At 36.6% G+C, this 21,965-nt stretch overlaps 1 protein-coding gene across 1 annotated transcript in view; it reads right to left on the bottom strand.

Moving 5' to 3' along the window:
- The window catches only part of CPNE3 (copine 3), a 52,050-nt gene that overhangs the window by 22,578 nt on the left and 7,507 nt on the right, over positions 1-21,965 (bottom strand). The window contains exons 3-8 of the mRNA XM_081258361.1: positions 10,708-10,847; positions 10,256-10,435; positions 8,763-8,837; positions 7,456-7,527; positions 3,440-3,523; positions 1,577-1,666 (exon numbers count right to left, since the gene is read on the bottom strand). Of these exons, the coding sequence (XP_081114487.1) occupies positions 1,577-1,666; positions 3,440-3,523; positions 7,456-7,527; positions 8,763-8,837; positions 10,256-10,435; positions 10,708-10,847 (641 nt within the window). The remainder of the gene's footprint in view (positions 1-1,576; positions 1,667-3,439; positions 3,524-7,455; positions 7,528-8,762; positions 8,838-10,255; positions 10,436-10,707; positions 10,848-21,965) is intronic.

Here is a 21,965-nt window from a genome sequence, read left to right as displayed (position 1 = left end):
TCATACTGCAGCAAAGAAACTGATGATTCTGACTCTACTCTCTGCTCTATAAGTCTTTACTACACCTCTAACCAATTTCCAAACACCAAGAGAATCACTGATGTATGACTTTCTGATATTGCAAAGAAATATAGAACTAAAGAAATAAAGACAGTGATGGTGTGGCAAACCAAGTTGTATATAGTCAAAACAAATGGAGAAACTTTTAAGAAGTGGAAGACATTCATCACAGAAAGCTCAGAAAATCAATTTACTTACTATAACAAAATAGCCCTGTAAGCATGCCACTGTGCATAAAAAAAAGGTTTAAAAAAACATTGTTTCATTGTTAACATATTATTACAATCAGTCAAATAGTTATGGTTTAGGCATCTTTTTTCCCCAGCCTTTCTTGCTTCTTAGATCTAATGAAGCTTCAACTTACTATTTTTAATGTGAAAAGCAAAAGTTCTAGATTTAATATAACAGTAAAAAGTAATTTGTAAAGCTACTTTTCTATTATTTACTTTGTACCTAGACATTCATTGCTATTTGAAATATCACACAAATCACACTCATTGATTTTTAAAGTTCTCTGCAAACTGAGGAAAAAATTTATGGATCTAAGAAATGAAGTAGTTTTCAATAATAACAGCACCTCTACTGTGTTTAAGAGTTTATAAAACTTTTCACTTTCATTAATTTAATCTTTATGTTATCTTGTTATGTAGACATTATTTTCTCTACTATATAAGTAAAGAAGTTAGATAACCTGCCCAAGATCCCTTAGCTGGTTAAGGACCTAAGTCAAGTCTTGGACTACAGTTTGACTCAAGTCCTTTGCTTGTTCCAGGCCATCACCTTTCCTGCTTCCACAATACTAATTATCAAAAAAAAAAAAAAAAAAAAAACCCGAAACAAATAAACAAAAAACTCACCTCAGTTTGCTGACTTCTGAACATAAGAAAGGGGTTCTATCTGGAATCTTATGTAACGAAGTGACTCTAGTATAAAGGTGTCTTAAAAATAATGTATCTATTTTGATAAACGGCTATAAGTGAAAACATTAAAAAAAAAATTCTTAGCTATCTGCTTCTGCTCCCTGTTCCCTCTCTGCTTTCCTCTCAAAACTCTAAAACTAAAGCCATCCAAATGTTTTAATACATTTTACCTTACTCTGAAAATATCAGTGACAGAAAATGTCACCTCTATTCTGCTCTGTGCTAAGGGCAGGAGGAAGCTCTGGGTTCTCAGTTAAAGTAACATCTATTTTTATCTGCAAAGGACACACCAAAGGCAAAGAGTGGAGTTAAAGGTTCCTATTCACAGAGCAGAGGAATCTTATTAAAAGGAAGACTTAAATTAAATATTTTATTTTAAAAAATAAAAATCACAATGTTTGATTAAGGATTAGGTCAACAGATCACTCAAAATGTCTGCTCCTTCAAACTGACTACTTACCAGAAACATTTCTATTTTATTATCCATAACATAAATAAAATTCAAACATTTCTTTCTTTAAATACTATCTAATGAATTAATTTATAAAAGCAGTGAATGTGTGTGTATATATAATATATGTATAATTTCAAATTACCTTAATAGTTTTATCCATATCTCCATAGCACAGGGAGTTAAGAGAGATTTTAAAAGGCCTCCAAACAGGATTCAAGTTGTTTTTAATAACCTATAAAAAAAAATTTAAATACAAGTTAGAAAAATATTCCATTCATTAATGCTTTGTTCTTGCCTTTCCTAGATTCCCACCACTCTCATCATTCATCCTTCACCTCTTCACCTACCCAACTTTGTCAGTGAAAACCCAGCTAGGATAATACTATACACCTGTTATATGAAAAATGCGATAGATTGTCTAATTGTGATACACTGTGAGAAAGAAAAAAACTGGGAAATATATCCACCCTTTATAAGGTGCACTTAAAAATTAAAGAAGATTATTGATTTTGTTGGAAACCAGAGTTTTCACAGCAGGACATAAGACTCAAATATGGAATAAGAAAGGCTGAGAAAGAACCTTGCTATGTTGGTTGTAAATTGGAAAAACAGTCTAAATTCATAATTTAAAATTTTAAAAATATGTATATATAATAAACATATATACACAAATATACATATTTCTCAGTTGTGTCCATTGAAAAGGTCTAAAAGCAATGACATCCCAGTAGAATGAGCACTCATATACCCTACTGTCCAAATACTACTACCCTCTTAAAGGAATAGGGTTCCATAAGAGAAATAGCTCATTCCAGACTTGGGATAGGTTAAGTACACGTTGAATTAAGAACATAATTTCACATAAAATAAGAGACTGCTTAAAGACTAATGGAGTAATGTTAAAAGAACCCAAGAACCATTTGAAGGAGCTCTTCCTGGTCAAATCTGGATTAATATGAGCAGTAAAATTCATGACAGTAATGAATTATAAATACAGTGAATATACTATAACAATCCATGGGTATATAATGATACTAAAAATAAAAGTGAGAGAAATAAGAGTATCTGCAACCCCCAATATAAGTGATTCAGGTATGGATCATCAATGGATGCTAGGACCACTGGGCGAAATGGAGGTTATTCATGCAGTCTCAAAGAATCACACTGCAATCACTTATTAATTACAAAGGAAAAAAGTAAGACTTTATCATGGCACAATCTGGTGGTCACCAGCTTAACCTAGTAGCCCAGACTGGAATCATCAGTACTGGGCATCCTGACACACCCTGATGATGGAAGATACACTGTGTTCTTGATGGAAATGTTTGATCTGGACCTAATTGTAAGGAAACAAAAGAATCCAGTATGTTAGACATACTGGTCTTGATTACTCAAGAGATTCATAGCCTGAAGGTATAAGGGAGGTAGGGAGAAGAGGACTATATTGGGAACATAATAGCCAAATGCAAAATGTGAACCTTGATTAGATCCTGTATTAAACAAAACAAAACAAAACATATATAAAATGTGGGAAAATTGGGGAGATCTGAAGATGAATGGTATATTAGATGATGTTACTAAATCAATGTTAATGCTCTCAGTTATGGAGGTGTAGAGAAATGCCCTTGTTCTTGAGAAATACCTACCGTAGCATTTAAAGTTGAAAAGCCATGATGTCTGCAGCCTACATTGTGATAGTTTTGCAAAAGGGCATGGATATGTGTGTGAGAGAGAGAACACACATGTATGCAGTTATGACCATTTGATAAATCTAGGTGAGGGGTACACTGGTATACATTTTAGTCTTCGTTATAGGGTTTTAAAAATTAAGCATAGTAGCACCTCCTCATTAAAAGAAAAAAAATGAGCATGCTGATTTTGTGTCTCTGGCAATTATATGTCTGAACTCAGATTAGTATTTTTATAAATACATAATTTTTAAAAATTCAGATTACTACAATTCCAAAGGAAACCTCAACCCTACTTTTCAAATTCAGATATTCACCTCTGTTCGATGAACCATTAGCCAGTTTCCATCAGACATCTGCTTGTGGAATTCCAGGTATGGATCTGACTTTCCAAATAGATCCTACATTAAAATAAAAAAGCAATTATTCTCCACCTAAACCATGTGAAACCACACTTTATACATGTTACATGTTAGCAGTACCTGAAGTTTAACTCTATAGTAAAGATATATACAGTACAATACAGCAGTAAATACAAATCCCAACACCTTCCTCACAAACATATGAGCCTGCTCAAGTCTCATAGGAGAACTTTTAAGGCACTTGTGATAAATGCTCATAATCCTGTATATCATGCCCTTACATGATGGCTTTAAAATACAGTGATCAATAGGACCCATTATCCATACAATATGTTTTTAGCTTGCTTTCATTATTAACAGTGTTCATTCATTCACATAGCACTGAGTAGTTTTATATAAATGATCCCATACATTAGTCATACTAACTCCATGAGAGACAGAACGAGAAAATGGATTCAGAGGAGTTAAATGACTTTGCCAAGATCACATAACTAATTAATTGATGGATCTGAGCCTTGAGTTCATATCTTACCCTTCTATGTCCAATACTCCTTCAGCAATCCCACACATTTCTTTACACACACAAGGGAGCACACACAAGTAGATATGTGGAATGCACAACAGAAGTACTTCAAGGGCACAAAGTACATCCCCTATTTCCTTTGTAATTCACCATAGCACAGCACTCCTGTATAATGCTCAAGTACAATGAGTGTTCAGAAATACCCTTATTGCCATCTTACACACACACACACACACACACACACACACACACACACACTTACACAGGGAGATAAAATTCCGGAAAAATGTACAAATCGTTCCCAGAGGTAAAACTCAGATAGTAAGATTGTGGATGATTTTATTTTCTCCTTTTTATTTATCTTCATTTTGAAATTTCTATACTCCTTAGCATATATTACTTATTATTTGTGAAATCGAAAGGACACCTGTTAATCTCACAGTAATATACACAGATATGTCGCTAAACTGAAGATTTTTTTCAGTGCTGAATTTACCTCAGTATTAAATTAAGAAGATAATATTACTTCCTTCCTCAGCAGTCTAATGTTAAGAAAGTAACACATTTGGCACAGTCAAAAATATAAACACAAAGACTAAGCAGAACTTTTAAAATTTAATCGTATCTTTAAGAAGAAACTTAAGTAATGTACTAAGCCTCTCTATGCTCCATTTTATAAAACTAAGAACAGCATTATACATAGAGAAGTTAACTTTCCAAAAACACATAAACATGCCCTGTCTCACTTATCTTAGAAATAATCTTTTGAGAAAGGCAGAATATCATTATTACCATATTGAAGGTCAGAAAACAGACCTTGTTTGAAAGTTCATTAATATGACAGTAGTAGAACTAAAATAAGGATTAAAAGTCCCTGACTCTGGGATAAGTTAAGTCAAAAAAGCAAGGTAGAGGAACATATGCATAATATATTATGCTACACTTACGGGCTGAGGCTGGGGAATATAAATACAAATACATACATACACACATGCACACACATATCTATGTATATAGATATACACATGTATGTCTATTTGTATGTTTATATATACACACAGACATATACACAGAGACATACATACACATATGCACATGTATAGACACACAAAAAAAACCTTAGTTTTTTTGGAAAATGAAGGATTAAACCATAAAATATAAATTTTAAAAAAGTATTACATACAGCCAGGAAAGAGGAAAAAATATAGAGCAGACAGGGAAAGAAGCTAAATTTCTTGAACATACCTTGTTTTGATTAATTCTTATTGATTCCTAATGCCTAGATTTGGCTTTGGAACCATCTTATACATGATTGTAAAACAAAATTAGATCCAAAAAAAAATTGTAAAGCAATTCCTAAATATCAAAAGCAAAATTTGATTATGTGTTAATGTTACAGCATAACCATTCAGAGAAGAATTATTTGAAACACAAGAGTTGAACTGTAGAACTCAAGTGGAATATATAAGCCTAAAGACAAAAAGAACTTCAAAGAAAGCTCAAACTGTTTTCAGTAAAAATATTTTAATTATAACATGAATATTTATATTCTTAAACTATTAGATATTATATAGGACAAAACAGATAAGCAATTATGTAAGTATCTTTGGGAATCAACATTTTTGACATAAGTGAAAAGAGGTGTTAACTACAGAATTAAAGAAATACAGCCTTGTAATTCTACATCTAAATTGGAAACCGTTGTACAAATTTATGATTTAGTTTCCTTTAAAAAAGAAAAGACTTTCCTATATCTGTCCACTGAAAAATCCTAGAAACGATGAGTGACAACAATCAATAAATGTTAAGCACTTCTAGTACCACATTGTGGACTCACTGTAGAAAGGCTCCCTTTGATCTGTCAATCTGGAGCAGAAATTAGATAAAATAAGCCTGGAACATTTGTCATGCCACAGAGCAGGAAGCTATCCAGAGACCTCTGGGGTCATGCCAAATGGTCTCATGAACAAACTTAAATAGGTTCCCTCCCATAGGCTAAAGTTGGGATACTTTAGGCATCAATAAAAATTAATCAATATAGTTCACAGCAATACTAAAAAAATTTTTTAGAAGTCCTCATTGGTCACATATAGAGGAATTTATTATTTTGAAAAATGGTAAATATGATAAAAAAATCAAACATTTCAACTTGTCTTTTCTGGACAAACTGTATCTCAGAATAAATAAATACCTAATGTGAAGAAGAATATTTCTCTCTGTAGAAGTATTCTCACAAGTAAATAAAGAAGCAATGATAGCATGAGAATATCACTATTTTAAGACCCTTAATAAAATAATATATCTAGGTAGTTGTCATCAATGGTCACTAATACCCCAAAAGACAGAACTTGACAATGTGTGCCTCTTGATGGAATTAATGCCACCACCTATGAAACGCATACCAATTCAAGATACCACCAGATCATACCTCTAGATTCAATTCCAGCTTACAGAAATCAGGAAATAAAGGTGGAGAGGTGAACATGTTACATGACACCACAGGGATTTAATTAGCTTATACAGTGTGTGGAAACTTCTATAGGACAAAGGAGTCAGTTTACTGAATAAATTCCATGGATGGATGGATGGATAGGAGGGAGGGGGAGAGAGAGAGGGAATAAGAGAGGAAGAGAGGGAGGAAGGGAAGAAATAAAAGGAAGGGGAGAATTTATAGATTAAAAAAATTTAAGAGACATATTAACCAATTATATTATTTAAAAAGTCCTTAGAGATACACCAAAACATATATGGATGAAATGATGTGACGTCTGGGAGGAGAGAAAGTAGATAGGGGTAGGGATGAGACAAAATTGGTCATGAGTTAAAACTGTTAAAGATAGGTGGTGGGAACATGGGATTTTTTAAAAATACTTTTCTATTTTTGTATATGTTTAAACTTGTCCAAAAAAAAAAAAAGATACTGACTACTAGTCTAAGATATTTGCACACTGAATTGTAAGGTATATGAAAATGATGAAGACTATTGATTGGATTACAGGATTACATACAAAAATCACTTAAAGAATTATTCCAATCCATGCTATAAACTAAACTGTTGTGTTCTTATGTACTGGTACTCATTCTTCAAAAAAAATTGAATTTTGAACACAGAGGAAAATCTAATTAATAAAGCATGGAATTTTCACTTTTTTCCTTAAGTAGTCCAAATATACTCTCAAATGCCTCTTACAGTAATATTAATGATTGTATTAATTCTTCTTTTAAGCTATACAAACACTTTGATTACATCTAGAGGAAAGAGGTAAAGAGAAATGGCTTCTGCTTAAACACACACACAAACAGAAAGCAGAATTTGGAAGTAACTAACACTCAAAGTGATGCTTAGATGACAGAGTTCATAGTATTAATTCCATTATTATTTTCTCAAAAAGAAATCAATGTGAGGCAAAACATGATACCCTTGTTGAAATCTGCATCACCTGCCTACCTTATTATCAAGTTTTCTTGCTTCCATTTCAAACAAGACAACTCTGTTATCCTTTATTTCTTCAGCTGAAACCTATGAGTAGACAAGGTAAGTGAAAGAAAATGTTTTGGGGATTTTGATATACTCAGGAAGTACTGAATTATTCTGTTATCTAATGGTATATAAAGTCTATACTAATATGTGAATTCTAAAAGGTTTAATAACAAAATGGTACCATTAAGAAAGATTTATCACTATTTCTTTTATGCATGTGAAATAAATATTTTCCCAAAATATGCCTAGTCTGCATTATGCAACTTCCTTTTTAATGTTGTTGCCCAAACTGGATCTTCCCTCTTCCAGTGAAAAATCAAAGCCCTGGAAGATTGCACAACACTAGTGAGAGCTCTCCAGACATTGAGAAGCATGAGTAAATCACACACTATAAATTCAAATATAGGATCAATATTTTCATCCAAGGTAACTGAAAGACTTATTCTACTTAAAAATAAATTCCAGGCTATCATGACCCCAAAAGCAATAAAGCTAACTACTGATAATGATCTCTGTCCCACACACAGAAGTCAACACCCTCAAAAGACTGAACATTCTCATGCCTCAGGAATCTAAACTAGGGCAAAACAGCTGCTCAGAGAAATGTGTTTGATAATCGTAATAATCTTCAAACACGGTTTTCTCAGAGAGCCAGCCTTCTCAGGCAGAGCTAAAGTAAAACAACTATCTCTTCAGGCAGTGATTACCTGGACAGAAACTCTAGAAGATAAAATATGTAAAAGCATGGCATTATATAATTTGAAATCTGAAACAAGATAATGCATATATTCATTTGCCCAGCTCCAGTAATCAGCAATGGAAAATTTGGACAGCAAAGTGCAAGCACAAAAGAAACATGGTTAAGAGTTAAGAAGTTCAATGGCCATGTCATAATACGAGATCATTCTGGAATCAAAACCATTACGGAAAGTCTCTGCCATGTTTGCTTTGTTGAGAGCCAAATTGATCCATTCAGATTATTAAGTAATTTCTTTCTCACTTGGGAATTTATGCTTCCATTGGGAAGAGGCAAGCGTTACCAAGATGTGCCTGACTCTATAGGCAACTTAAAAAACACAAAGAAGGGATTCCCACACTGCATTTTTCTCTCTTTTTGGCACAACAGTTTCCAGTTGTGATCACTTTAAGGCAAGGCAACATTCGGGATCAAATGATAAAGCATGGCTGTGGAATATTTGTCTGACATATACAGTTTTAGCATGTCCTATTATGCTAAATCTTCAGAGGAAAAAAGACAAATATCTTATCGTTACCGTAATGCTTCCTTTCCCTGCAGGTCTGCCATTTTTAAGCACCAGTGGTCGAGTTAGTTTCTTACTGGAAACAATCTGTTAAAATTGGAAAGTGATAGAAAGAGCTATTTCACTTCAACATGTGAACGTTTAGACTGAATGGTTTCAAAAAGGGTTGAATATAAAGTTCGCTTAAAGTCATTAGAAATGGAAACATTAAGTCCATTCCTTAAAGACTTAGAGATTATAAAACACATCTATACCCACTGCAAAAGATTTCCAAGGAGCCAATCCTGATAGATAAAATCTCCCCACCCACTAGTTTCTTTATCAACTACTTCAAAGGTAAATCCTTTCTTGTAATGAAAAAAAGAGGCCAGATTCTCATCACATATACAAATCACTGAGCTGAAATGAAGCCCCTGTAGGTGAAAGGTGGGTCTTAGAATACTCAATAAATGGGATTCAATTTTTCAGCTGACACATAACTTCAGTATATAATCCCCACAAGATATCATTTTGATTAAAGTAATATAGTAGGCCTAGGTACTCTCAAATAGATATATTTCTCAAATTAATTATAATTTTAGATACACTGTGATTTTTTTCCAAACAATAAATATTTCTTTAATTTTCTCTTTGATACTATTTATCAAAGTTTGAGAAAACTGATTAGCTCCATGTTGTCCTTGAGACATAGGAAATAACATGATCTCCAAAAAATTCAACACTAAAAAATAAATTCATAAAAGACAAATCTTAGAAATAGATATCACTGAAAAAAAATGACTCCTCCCTCCTGAAGCCTTCCCTGTTCTATCATAAATGGTCATGATCTCTCCTTACAAGTCAAACTGAGCTAGAAGCACAATGGTGAGCCCACAGACACACCCCTGCTCTGACCCAACCTGTCATATCCTAGAGACAGACAATTAAGCAACTACAATAAAATATGGTGAGTGTTAAGGTAGAAGTGATAGAGAGGACCAAGCGAGCACGTGGAGGTGATCCAAACTAGTCTAGGGCGTCAGAGAAGGCTTGCTAGGGGGAGTAAGGTCCACACCTAAGGTTAGAGGAGGAGCAAGCCATGTAAAGGGATGGTGCTGGGGCCGGGGGGGTGGGGGTGGGGGTGGGGTGGGGGGGTTGGGGGGCTCAAGGGGCACCAGTCATGCTAGTTAGAACATCGGAGAAGCTGCTGTTACTTTGGCAGCATTTATGATTTAAACATAAAAACAATACTGTATTGAAATCTGCAAACTGCAGACAAGCAGTTAGAGCAATGGCATTATTTATTGAAATGTTGAATGAAACACCCATACACACATGGTCCCTACCCTCATGAAAAATAAGATAAATTCTATAATGTTCAAGCCAAACATACTAATATGTGAACTCAGTCTTTAAAGTGATTACAGCGTTTTTCAACTTTAGCAATTAAACTAATGAGCACCTATCAGAAACACCCAATTCTTTGGTTCAAATTTAGACAAAACATTTATACTATATATACTCACTTGTCCAAGGGTACATTCACATTCTCCTAAGAAGTCGTCATCACTCAGCTCGATGGTTTTGTTGTCAATGTCATAAATCCCAAATTTCAATTTCTGAACCACTTCAAAGTAGTAATCAATAATAAATGTCTTGGAAAATTTGGGATTCAAGCAATTCTTAATCCTTTCTGTGCGCTCAACCTATATTCACTCCCCCAAAATAAAAAAGTTTCTTCAGATCAAAGGTGCATGTGTTTAATATCTTTACATACTACATGTAACTAAATACAGGTATGGTAGCTAAAGGAAGTGTCTATATGTGTATGAAAAATTTCACAATCAAGGACAAACTTGCCCAAAAAACTGCAATAACAGATGAGATGGTTTTATTATTTTTAACGTTTTTAATAAACTCTTCATATTATCAAAAGAGCAATACAGATTGCTTTTCACCTACAAGTATTTAACATTACCTCATACCACTGTTGACCACTCGTATTCAAAAATAACACACATAAAGGGTCTGACTTTGACCCTACATCTTTATCCAGAAGATTGTCACAGGAAATATTCAGCTCCACCTTTGTGACACACTGGGCAGCCATCTCTTGAGCTGTAAGAAAAACAAAGAAATGAGAAAGCCAGTGAAATGATGCCTTTAAGAAGCACATGCATTCCTTGGGAATTCCCTAGCAGTCCAGCGGTTAGGACAGTTAGGACCCGGCACTTTCACTGCCAGGGCCTGGGTTCGGTCCCTGGTCAGGGAACTAAGATCCTGCAAGCTGTGTGGCATGGCCAAAAAAAAAAAAAAAAAAAAAAAAAGGAACATGCATCCCTAATGAAGTATCTGAATTCTTAAGACAAATTGTCAGAATAGGATAACAGAGTGAACTTGCTAGAATAAGACTTTGTTATATGTGCTTCCAGGCAATTCAGACGTCTTATTAGCCCATGCCAGTGATATTGCTTCAGTCAGATTCTCTTGCTGGGATAAAACTCATTTACTGTGTGACAATAAAATGAAGCTTTGAAGATGGCAAAAAAGACATATTAATCTTTTCATCACTACAAACTTTACCATTCAGAAAAACTCCAAGTATAATCCTGATCCTTCTTTTAAACATAGCCTTTTGCTACAAAACAAAACAGATTAAACCTCAACCTTAATTTTATCTTTATCTGACAAGATACTGAGTAAGATATTTGCCATTTTCAAGGAAATTTTGGCTAAGACCCAAGGCTGGGGAACAAAAGACCCCAAACACCCCTCCTCTCCTCACCCCATCCCCACACATTTTACAGCAGTGGTTCTCAAGCTTTGTTGCTTTTGGAATCACCTGGGGAGCTTTCAAAGCCACTGATGCTGGTGTCCCACACAAAGAGATGTAATCTAACTGGTTTAGGGTGCAACCTGGGCATCGGCTCCTTGGATGATTTCCATGTGCAGACAAGGTTGACAAACCCACTATTCTACAGAGAGCATCCAGCAAATAGGCATGGCTCATTTTTCGTCAAGACTTGCTAAGAAACACCAGAGTTAGCCTAACTTTCACCCAGCCCTCCTTGCCCCAACCTCCAATCATTATATGAAGAGGACTGGGGAGAGGGCGGATTAGCTGGGGGCTGGCCCTGAGAGATGATGCAGTGTTGAGGGTGAGCTACTTTCCTTCCTGAACCCAGGGAAAGAAAGGGCCTGCAGGTGTCACCAAGAAGAGGAAGCAGGCATTACATGCCCCAGCTGGAAGTCCACTTAGCCAGCTGTCTAAAGCAAAGTGGAGTTGCAGGTTCTGGAGGCAGAAAGGTACCTCCTCCCCTAGAGCTGCTGGCAACATCCTTAGAATGTGGAGTAGTTAGTGCCCTTGTCTTCCACTCTGAGATTTAGCTGACATTCTGGAACTACAGGAACAAATCTACTCATCATCTTGTTAGATTCAAACAGGATTTCTGTGCTGTACAAAATGTGTGATTAGTTCTGAAATAATAAGGATCACGATTAGAAGAGCTCTTTGGCAGTGTCAAAAAACAACTCATATCTTATAGAAACTAAATACGCTGTTAGACTCTAAAAACAGCAGCAATCCTCAATGTGTGTCAAAAATGCAATATAGCATTTAAGATTCCTAAATTAAACAGAATAATAAGGTAGGTTTTGTAGTCTTAGTAGCTAAAAATTCCTTTTAAAAGCCATGATATATGTATGTCCCTTCACCTGAGAAGAGAATTATTCCCTAATAAGCAACAAACTTCACAAATTCCCAATTTGCTTCCTAAATTCCCTATGTAGGGATGTTGTAGTAAGACTAAAACTACTACGGCCTTTTACTATGAAGTCAGTTTTTTTTTTTTTTGGCCACTTTACATGCATCAAAATTATTAAGTGGTAAAATACACAGTACTGACAACCTGTACGTAAGATACTAAGGTCAAGGAGAAATCAATAAAGCAGACAGAGGAGAATTAACAGTATTAAGAGTGCAGGTGAGACTGACACTGCCAGGGCTTTGAAATCTCATTTAAACAGGTGAAGAGGGAAACAGTACAGGGACAGGAAAGAACAAGACAAGAGAAGCGAGCATCTGTGTCAGGGAAAGCCAAGCAAGACAGAAAGCGGGGCAAGTATAGAGTGTCCTGAGAGCCAGGTTGAAGGACTCAGTAGGTGCATAATAAGGTACTACTGCAAGTTCTCAAACTGGGGATAACAGGATGAAATGGTTTATTTTAAAATAAAATAAATAAAATAAAAGTAAATAAAATAAATTCGACAGACAAATGGATAAAGAAGATGTGGTACATATATACAATGGAATATTACTCAGCCATAAAAAGGAACGAAATTGGGTCATTTGTAGAGACGTGGATGAATCTAGAGACTGTCATACAGAGTGAAGTAAGTCAGAAGGAGAAAAACAAATATCGTATACTAACGCATATATGTGGAACCTAGAAAAATGGTACAGATGAACCGGTTTGCAGAGCAGAAATTGAGACACAGATGTAGAGAACAAACATATGGACACCAAGGGGGGAAAGCGGCGGGGGATGGGTGGTGGTGGTGGTGGTGTGCTGAATTGGGTGATTGGGATTGACATGTATACACTGATGTGTATAAAATGGATAACTAATAAGAACCTGCTGTATAAAAAAATAAATAAAATTCAAAATAAAACAAAATAAAATAAAATGTCACTTGTGTCAAACCACTTCTAATTTTATCTTGGAATTTAGAACACTCCAACATATGAAGAAAGTCTCCTCATCCAGTAATACGCAAAATACAGAACTTACCAAAATTAGAATGTCTTCACACCAATTTAATTCAGAAGATTAGTTATTTATTTTCTGAAATATATACTAGAGGCATTTGCAAAAATAGTGTGAATACAATCACCATTCTTTCTCACTTTGATTTATGAAAAAAGAAAAAGTGCTAAAAACATACTAAGAGGCAAGAAGAAACTAGTAGGAAAGGGGAGATACCTCAAAACTCAAAAGCACAGAGACAATGGTCCAGGGACTTTGAAGCTATGCACATCCATGAAGTCTCTGGCATATTGACACTGGGGCCTTATCTTCAATCTCTTCTTCCTTTAGATTGTGCATGCCTAATTCGCCTCTTCTGTGCCTTTGATTAGTACCTCTTCCCCTCCCATCCAAGAAACTGTGAGCATCCCTTTAGGCTCTGTCACCTCCTGACCTGTGGCTACCTTTACTTCTTTGACCTGACCCCTCTCAAGGCTTCAGCCATCCACTTGGCATAAGGTACTCCCAAACCTATATCCTTCACCCCTGTCCCTATGCACAATTACTTTTACCCTATTTTAAATCTACTGTTTTCAGCCCTGAAGCATCCTCCCTTGATTGGCCCCTTCCTCTTCACTGCCTCATTTCATAGGTTCTGGAATCAGACCGCTGAGTTCTCATCTAGATCCCACCACTGGCTTAACATGTGACCTTAGGCAAGAGCCTTAACCTCTCCGTTTCCTCATCTACAAAATGAAAATAATAACTGTTCAGAGGGCTTTTGTAAGGACTAAATGAATTAATACATTTAAACAGTGCCTAGAACATGGTAAAAGTTGTTTTATCATCATTATTATTATTATTATTTTTATTTTAAGACTACCTGCCTCCAGGGTCTGATCCTCTCCTATCTATCCCATGTTTCATATTTTTTTATTATTCCATTCCATGTTTCCCAATTATTCCAACCCGCACCAAGTCCCTTGTTTGAATTACTGCTGCATTAATAGTAACAGATTACTACAGTACAGAACAATATAAAATTTGGAGCAATACATACCTGGGTCGAATCCTGCATCTGGCGCTAGCTGTGTGACCTCGTATAGGTTACTTTCAGAACCTAGATTTCCTCATCAGTAAAAATAAAGACACTGCAAGTGAACTTGCACATCTGACATGTGCCAGGCGCCCTGCTTTTCATATTTAACACAGAATCTATGGAATAAATGTTAACTGTGTAATTTTTTTTCTTTTGCATAAGGTAGTTTAGAGTCTCATAAGCTGCATGGATAATGCAGTAACTTGCGGGGACTTAGAATGAGCAAGGACCTCTAAGGCTCCCACAAAACAACTTGTAAAGAATTCTCTACTAGCAGCCAGAAAGCCCTCAAATTTCCAAGGATGTGGAACAGAGAATGAAGATAATACCTTATGTGTAATGTCAGTCTCATAGCAAAGAGACACAACACATCAGAAGAGCATTATTTTTTTCCCTTAAACATGCTCATACAAGAGCTACAAAAATAACATGCCAGGCACACCTGATTATTTAGTAAATTGCTGACAGTTACATTACTGCATTGTAGCTGGGACAAAAATTTCCTCTATTAGCAGCAATCCCCGCCTGAAAATGACTCTTAGGGCAGCATCGTTTTTATCTAGAAACCCATTATGGCTGAATGGTAAATGGAAGAAATTACATAAACACTTGGGTCTGAAATGTTCTTAACAGCAACATTTATGACGATTTTCTTTTCATTTCCTTTCTAAGTAATTATCCAGCACAGGATAATTTTTATTATATTAAAATATATATAATATGGGACCAGTGACCAGTGACAAATATATATGGGACCAGTGACCAGTGATAATGACTCATTATTTGCCCTAAAACAATTGGGAGGGAAAAGTTGGTGCCCATCCACCAATGCCTTTAGTAAATATCAGTCTTTAGCTACAAAATGAGAAGTTTGGCAATATTAAAATGTGCTCAAAGGTTTCTTCTGGCTCTAATACCATGACTCACTAGTTGCTATCCATAGTATGTCCTGCATGACCTCCACTGAAAGAGAGCTGGGGTCACCCTGGGGCAGCTGGAATGTGGCCCAGCAACATCAGCAGTACATGCCTACAGTGTTTCTTAAATTGTGTGGCTCACAAGAGTAATAGGTATCCCCCTCCTAAAAAAAGTGGGAAAAGGGTAATATGTCAGTAAATCCAAGAGCTGCTACACTATTTGTAAGTCCCAAGTCAAACCAACAGGTGTATATATTAAGAGGTTACTGTATACCCATTACTATGATAAGGATGGGGGTGAGGGGCATGATACAACAATAGAAGACCTTAGTGCTCATTATAAGTGTACCAGGTGATCCAGTCACTCAACACTCAATATCTTCTATGCATTGTAAATACAGAGGGTGGAGGGATGCAAAAAAAAAAAAAACCAAAAAAAAAGGCGAAATAAATACCTAGCTATCTCTGTATACATAGACGTATAAAACTGTGTGGTGCAGACAGAGAGCAACAAAAGGCCTCAGAGGTTTTGTTGTTGTTGTTGTTGTTGTTGTTTTTGCGGTACGCTGGCCTCTCACTGCTGTGGCCTCTCTCGTTGCGGAGCACAGGCTCCGGACGCACAGGCTCAGCGGCCATGGCTCACGGGCCCGTGGCCGCTCCGTGGCATGTGGGATCTTCCCGGACCGGGGCACGAACCCGTGTCCCCTGCATTGGCAGGCGGACTCTCAACCACTGCGCCACCAGGGAAGCCCCTCCGAGGTTTTTAATCCTCAGAAACCAAGGATTAAAACTATGTTCCATTACAAATGAATTTGCATTCATATTGTCACTTGCTACTGGAATTTTTTTCCCCTTAAACTTAAAGGTAGAGAGTGTGGGAACGGAGAAAGGGTGGAAAGAGGGAAAGGAAAGATAGTTAATTCCATACATCTGGATAATTTGGGGGTTTGCTTTTTGCAATTTTCAAAGTGCTTCCAAATAATATATTATATTCTGTGCTTTACAAAAAAACCCTAGAGAATTGGCCAGGCTAAGGAGTACTACTATATGGTAAGAGGTCAATACATCATAGCTACAACTATAATACTAAGCATGAAAATATCTGGATTGCCTCAAAATATGTTCATAATTTTCAGCACATTGTTAATTTTCAAAACAATGCATAGTGTCTATTAAAAAAATGAATTTCTCCAAAAAGGTTAAATTAGTTACCCAACATAAACAAGCTAATAAACGGCAAGGCCAGGGCAAGAACCCAGGTTTTTTTCCCCTCATGCCAGAATGCCCTGAGGGCACTAAAGCCTCTAATTAATCATTACTTAATACAACAGCAATATTCTCTAATTAATTTCTTTATGACTTTTTAGTTAGTATATCAAATGTAATATTCAGCCTGATACAACTTAATGAATAGGATCTTAAAAATTACAAGATTAATATTTATACCATAACTATCACTACCTTTCTTTCTTTTTTCTTTTTTTTTGCAGTACGCGGGCCTCTCACTGTTGTGGCCTCTCCCGTTGCGGAGCACAGGCTCCGGAAGCGCAGGTTCAGCGGCCATGGCTCACGGGCCCAGCCGCTCCACGGCATGTGGGATCTTCCCAGACCGGGGCACGAACCTGTGTCCCTTGCATCGGCAGGTGGACTCTCAACCACTGCGCCACCAGGGAAGCCCATATCACTATCTTTCTTAAACAAATGTAACCAGAATAAGAGCCGAATGGTTTATATTTACATCATAGCAGTTCCTCTTCAAGAGAGCCCGTTAGATTGTAAATTACTTAAGGCTAAGAAAGTATTTGCTCTGTGCTAGAGTCTCCATACAAGCAGATCTACATGGGGGTCACTGGATCTCAGTGTTCTCTGAGCGCACTGCTGGACCATCTTAAGGGAGCAAAACTAATTCTCAGGAATACACCACACTTAATATCCAAGACTCTGATATCGAAAAACTTACAATAAAGAAAATTACACTACGTTTGACCAGTATTCAGAAGACAGTGATGCCTACATTGTTACTTAATCCCTACCATGGGATACTAGAGATGGGGATAGGGAATTAGGTCAAGTACAGAAGCACAAAAAAACAGAGAAAGGAGCACGCTTTCTTTTCAGTGTGCAAAAGGGACCACAAGAGGTCACTGGCTCAGGAGTCAGAAAAACTGGACTGCAGTTCTGTGTCAGTCACACCATAGGTGGGTAAGTGCTGCAGCTTCTCTAGGCCTCGGGGTTTTTCAATCATTAAATCTAAAAGTGAGTCAATCACTTTAACCTGTAAGGCTGCTTCCAGTTAGTGTTCTATGACCCTAATTTAATTATAGTGAACATGACACTTGTTTAGGAACTGGCAGTAAAGGAGTAGGAAAAAAAAAAACTTTTTAAAAGGAGGGAAGAGAAAGTTTATAATAACCAAGAAGAGAAATAAAAGGAAAAGGATAAAGTTTTCCAAACTCAGCCTCTATCTCCCACTATTGAAAAAGTTGTATCTGAAAAAAATATTTATTCAGTTACTCTCCCACTGAAGGAAATGTGCTTGAAATTGTTATTCAATCCCCCAAACCAAGATGACTGGAAAAAAATAATGCATATCAACAAACAAAACAGAGGGCCCAGTCTATTAGGTACATGCAGCATAGTACAGAAGTAAATTTTACTACCATCCATGGAATTTCACATTATGAAACTCTCAGTTCATATCATGGCAGCAAAGGGAATCAGCTTTTGGCCACCGTGTGTTTTTTTAATGAATTTCCAGATTCTTCGATTATACTGAACAAAATCTAAATAGATCTGTTGCTGATACCTGAACATGCAGAACTGGAGACAGCAGGAGTTAATATGAAAGTGTTGACACTTGATCACTCTTTTCTTTCCTTGAACACAAGGAGTAAGTGCCGTTCTACCCTGTCCTCATTGCTACAAAGTGAGCAATCAACTAAGGCCCTTCCTTGATTTCTCTATGAAATCTCACCTGTTCTATGCTTCACAGCAGGCTACAGAATTTACTTAACATGTGTTTCAGGTTATACTGCTTTACTAATCCCCTGGCTGCTGTATATACATTTTTTTTTTTTTTTTTTTTTTTGCGGTACATGGGCCTCTCACTGTTGTGGCCTCTTCCGCTGCGGAGCACAGGCTCCGGACGCGCAGGCTCCGGACGCGCAGGCTCAGCGGCCATGGCTCACGGGCCCAGCTGCTCCGCGGCATGTGGGATCTTCCCGGACCGGTGCACGAACCCGTGTCCCCTGCATCGGCAGGCGGACCCTCAACCACTGCGCCACCAGGGGAGCCCCCCTGTATATACATTTTAGAAATGTAACTGATTATATTTGCAAGCGTATCAAATGAACAGTCCATCATAGGTGCAGTGAGTGATGTGTTAATAAAATTTAGAAGCAGTGACAACATCTCAGTATTGCCTCACCTTATGAAACATGCATCTTGGCAAAGTTAGCTACACAGTACATAACTTACCTACTTAAGTGAATCATCTTTTACCAAAAACTGCCTTGATAAAAATCAGAGCTGCATCCCCTAGGAGAAAATTCCAGGATGCTCAATTGAAAATTTTGTTAAGTTACAATAAAGACTCAGTAAAGCTGCTGGCCAGCTATGCAGCAGGCAGTTAGACATTATATTAAGGCACAGCAACCTGCTGAGATTGAATTCCCTTGGGGTTCTCATTCCCCTCAGGGCATTTTAAGAACTTCCCACCTTCTGCAATCTCCCAGATGTTGGACCGGAAATCAGAACGTCTCACCTACTCTTATTATCCAACTATGCCCAACTCTGAAAGAATGCTTTCGAAAACTTGGCTCCCTTCCTCCTCTTCTCAGTTGGGCACATGTACTATCTAATTGGGCAAGACAGGCATTTCCCATCTTAACACTACATGCTCCTCTCTAGTTCATGGTGAAAAATGACATGAAAATTCTTTCCACTTAAAACTGCAACAATTACAGAGTTTAAAAGCTTGGTTTGTCCTTAAGGTTTAAAAGTTTGTATGTTGAGAAAGAACTGTTGAGATGTTTACACATTTCCTGATTTCAAGCATATTCATTTTATGGTTGCTTAGCATACACATTCCAGCTGTTTTTAACTTTCTGGCAAATCGCTTTATATTTCCCAATCGTGAACAGTTTAATAGTACTATTCATTCACTCAACACTCATTCAACAAATACTCACAGAATGCCTGTGTGTCAGACACTGTTCTAAGGGATGAGGAGTCAACAATGAACAAAACAGACAAATATCCCTGCCCTCATGTGGTTACACTGTAGGGAGATATATAGTATTATAGGTGATGGTAAGGGCTAAAGAGAAAAACAAAGCTCAGAAGGGGAGCAAGAAGTATTGAAGGTGGAGTGTCATTTTAGTATTTTATCAACTTATTTTGACAACACCATTGAAAAATACTTTTTTAAATTTTCCCTTCTTTTTAAAAAATTCTGACCCCTAAGCAGATTGTACATTGGTTTTTCCATTAATTGTTTCTAGGGAAGACAAAAGCTTAAACTTGGGGTGTGGATAAGTTAGATTGTGTCTAACAAGCAGTGCATTATGAAGCCATGAGATAAAGGCCCTGCTGGTGAAATGACCTGTTGGAAAGTTGGAGGTTTGGGTGAGCTTCCTGCATGGATCGCTCAAGGGGTGTTCTTCCCGTGGACCGGGAACGCAGGATCTCTAAAGAAACCCTTTGCTCTTAAGATGTAATTTACATATTTGCTTTCAGTTGAAATAACTGAAAATATTAAATCTAACAGTTGTTTGTCTAATATAGAGAGTGTCATATGTATTTAAGTTGTGTATTTTTATAAAGTAAGCCAAATACCAAGAAAGGGGGGAGAGGGAGCAGACAAATTTCTCCTTTCAGTTGCAGATATCTATTTTAACATCTACTATCACCTTAGGGTCTAGAGGCATGGTAAACTAAATGCTCAGAGTACTGAAGTAGCCTGATGACAATGCATATTGCAACCACACTGCTGCTTTGGTAATTTTCACAGGAACCAGACATAATACATCCACTTGGTAAGAGGACATTTCAAAATTATTTGCCAAGATCAGTAGGTAGTATGTCACATTTTTCATGGAGAAACAGTGTTAGTATGCTATCCAACTAATTTATATTGGTAAATTTGACTATTACATTGACTATTTTAATGTCTTTTTAAAAATTATGATTGCATCTCATAAGCTGTTATATATTAAAAGAATAAACAGTCTCTCCAAAAGAATCCCAATACCCTCCCCCCACAGCTTCCTCAAATACATCTAAACCAGCATAGCTGGCTTAAATGTAGTTATCATAATCTTATCAAAAAGTAGAGTGGTGATCATTCTGTAAAGTATAAAAATATCAAATCACTGTTGCACCTAGAACTAACATAGTATTGTAGTACTTCAATTTAGTAGCACTTCATCATATTGTAATACTTCAATTGAATAAATAAATAAATAAATAAATAAATAAATAAAAACGTACACATAATGTCTGCCTTCGATCATCATATTAGAAACTTAAATAATGTAGTCAAATAAAATCTATGATACTTTACTTTTAGGTGCTAATTTAAACCTCCTTTAGTCAGTCTTTTAATAAATCTTCTACCAAGTATTCTACCTAATTGTTTGGACTTTAACCCGATTAGCAATCCTTATAAGGTAAGTAAGAACATGAAGGGAAAATATTGGTGGGAAGGAAGCTGGCCTGTAGGTAATACTGGGCACATTAAAGGAATGGCCAAGTTTGGACTCTTCAAATTTGTTGAGTGCCACCAGTGAAAGTAGTATTTATCCTTGCTAAAAGATCCACCTAAAAGATCATGCTTTTGATGAGCAGTGGTGGCTAGTCACAAATCCTTGAAGGTCAAATGTTATTTAATCATATTTCACATCCTACACTAACTCTCTTGGTTTTGCTGACAGGCATACTTTCTAGCACAATAAATCACTGGCTAAAGAAAGTTTTGAAAAAGAAAGAGAAAAGAAAACTCGAATAGTAGGAAAAAAGCACAGCAATCGCCAAGAAAGAAGGAGGGCAAGCAACACTATGTCTAAAGCTATACCAAAAATTGACAGGAGTTAGGGTACAGTATGAATTGGGTATCTGAACCCAGGCTACAATATTCAGGGCAAGAGTGATACCACTGTAAAGAGTTCATAAAAATACATAATATTTAGGTTGCCTTAAATTTATGTGGAAATGAAGACCATTGTCTATAAACCGTTCACAGCTATAGGTAAAATTAGGAGAGGCGTTCAGTCATTAAGCAACCCTAAAAAGGCAAAAAAACATTTTGTTTCCCCCGTCCTGAAATCTCCTGTCCTTCTCCTTTCTTAGGGGCTCAATCTGAGAGAAGAAATCCTGAAAGAGAACTGCACACTTGACTGTGGGGTTCTGCCAGGCACTGTGCTGAATGCTGTGCAGTGCTGAAATGCGGCTCCCCCTCAGAGGCAGAGAGCCTCAG

Source organism: Mesoplodon bidens (genome assembly GCF_964165515.1).
Source record: "Mesoplodon bidens genome assembly, chromosome: 16".
Classification (NCBI taxonomy): domain Eukaryota; kingdom Metazoa; phylum Chordata; class Mammalia; order Artiodactyla; family Ziphiidae; genus Mesoplodon; species Mesoplodon bidens.
This window is presented reverse-complemented; position numbering and strand designations above follow the sequence as displayed.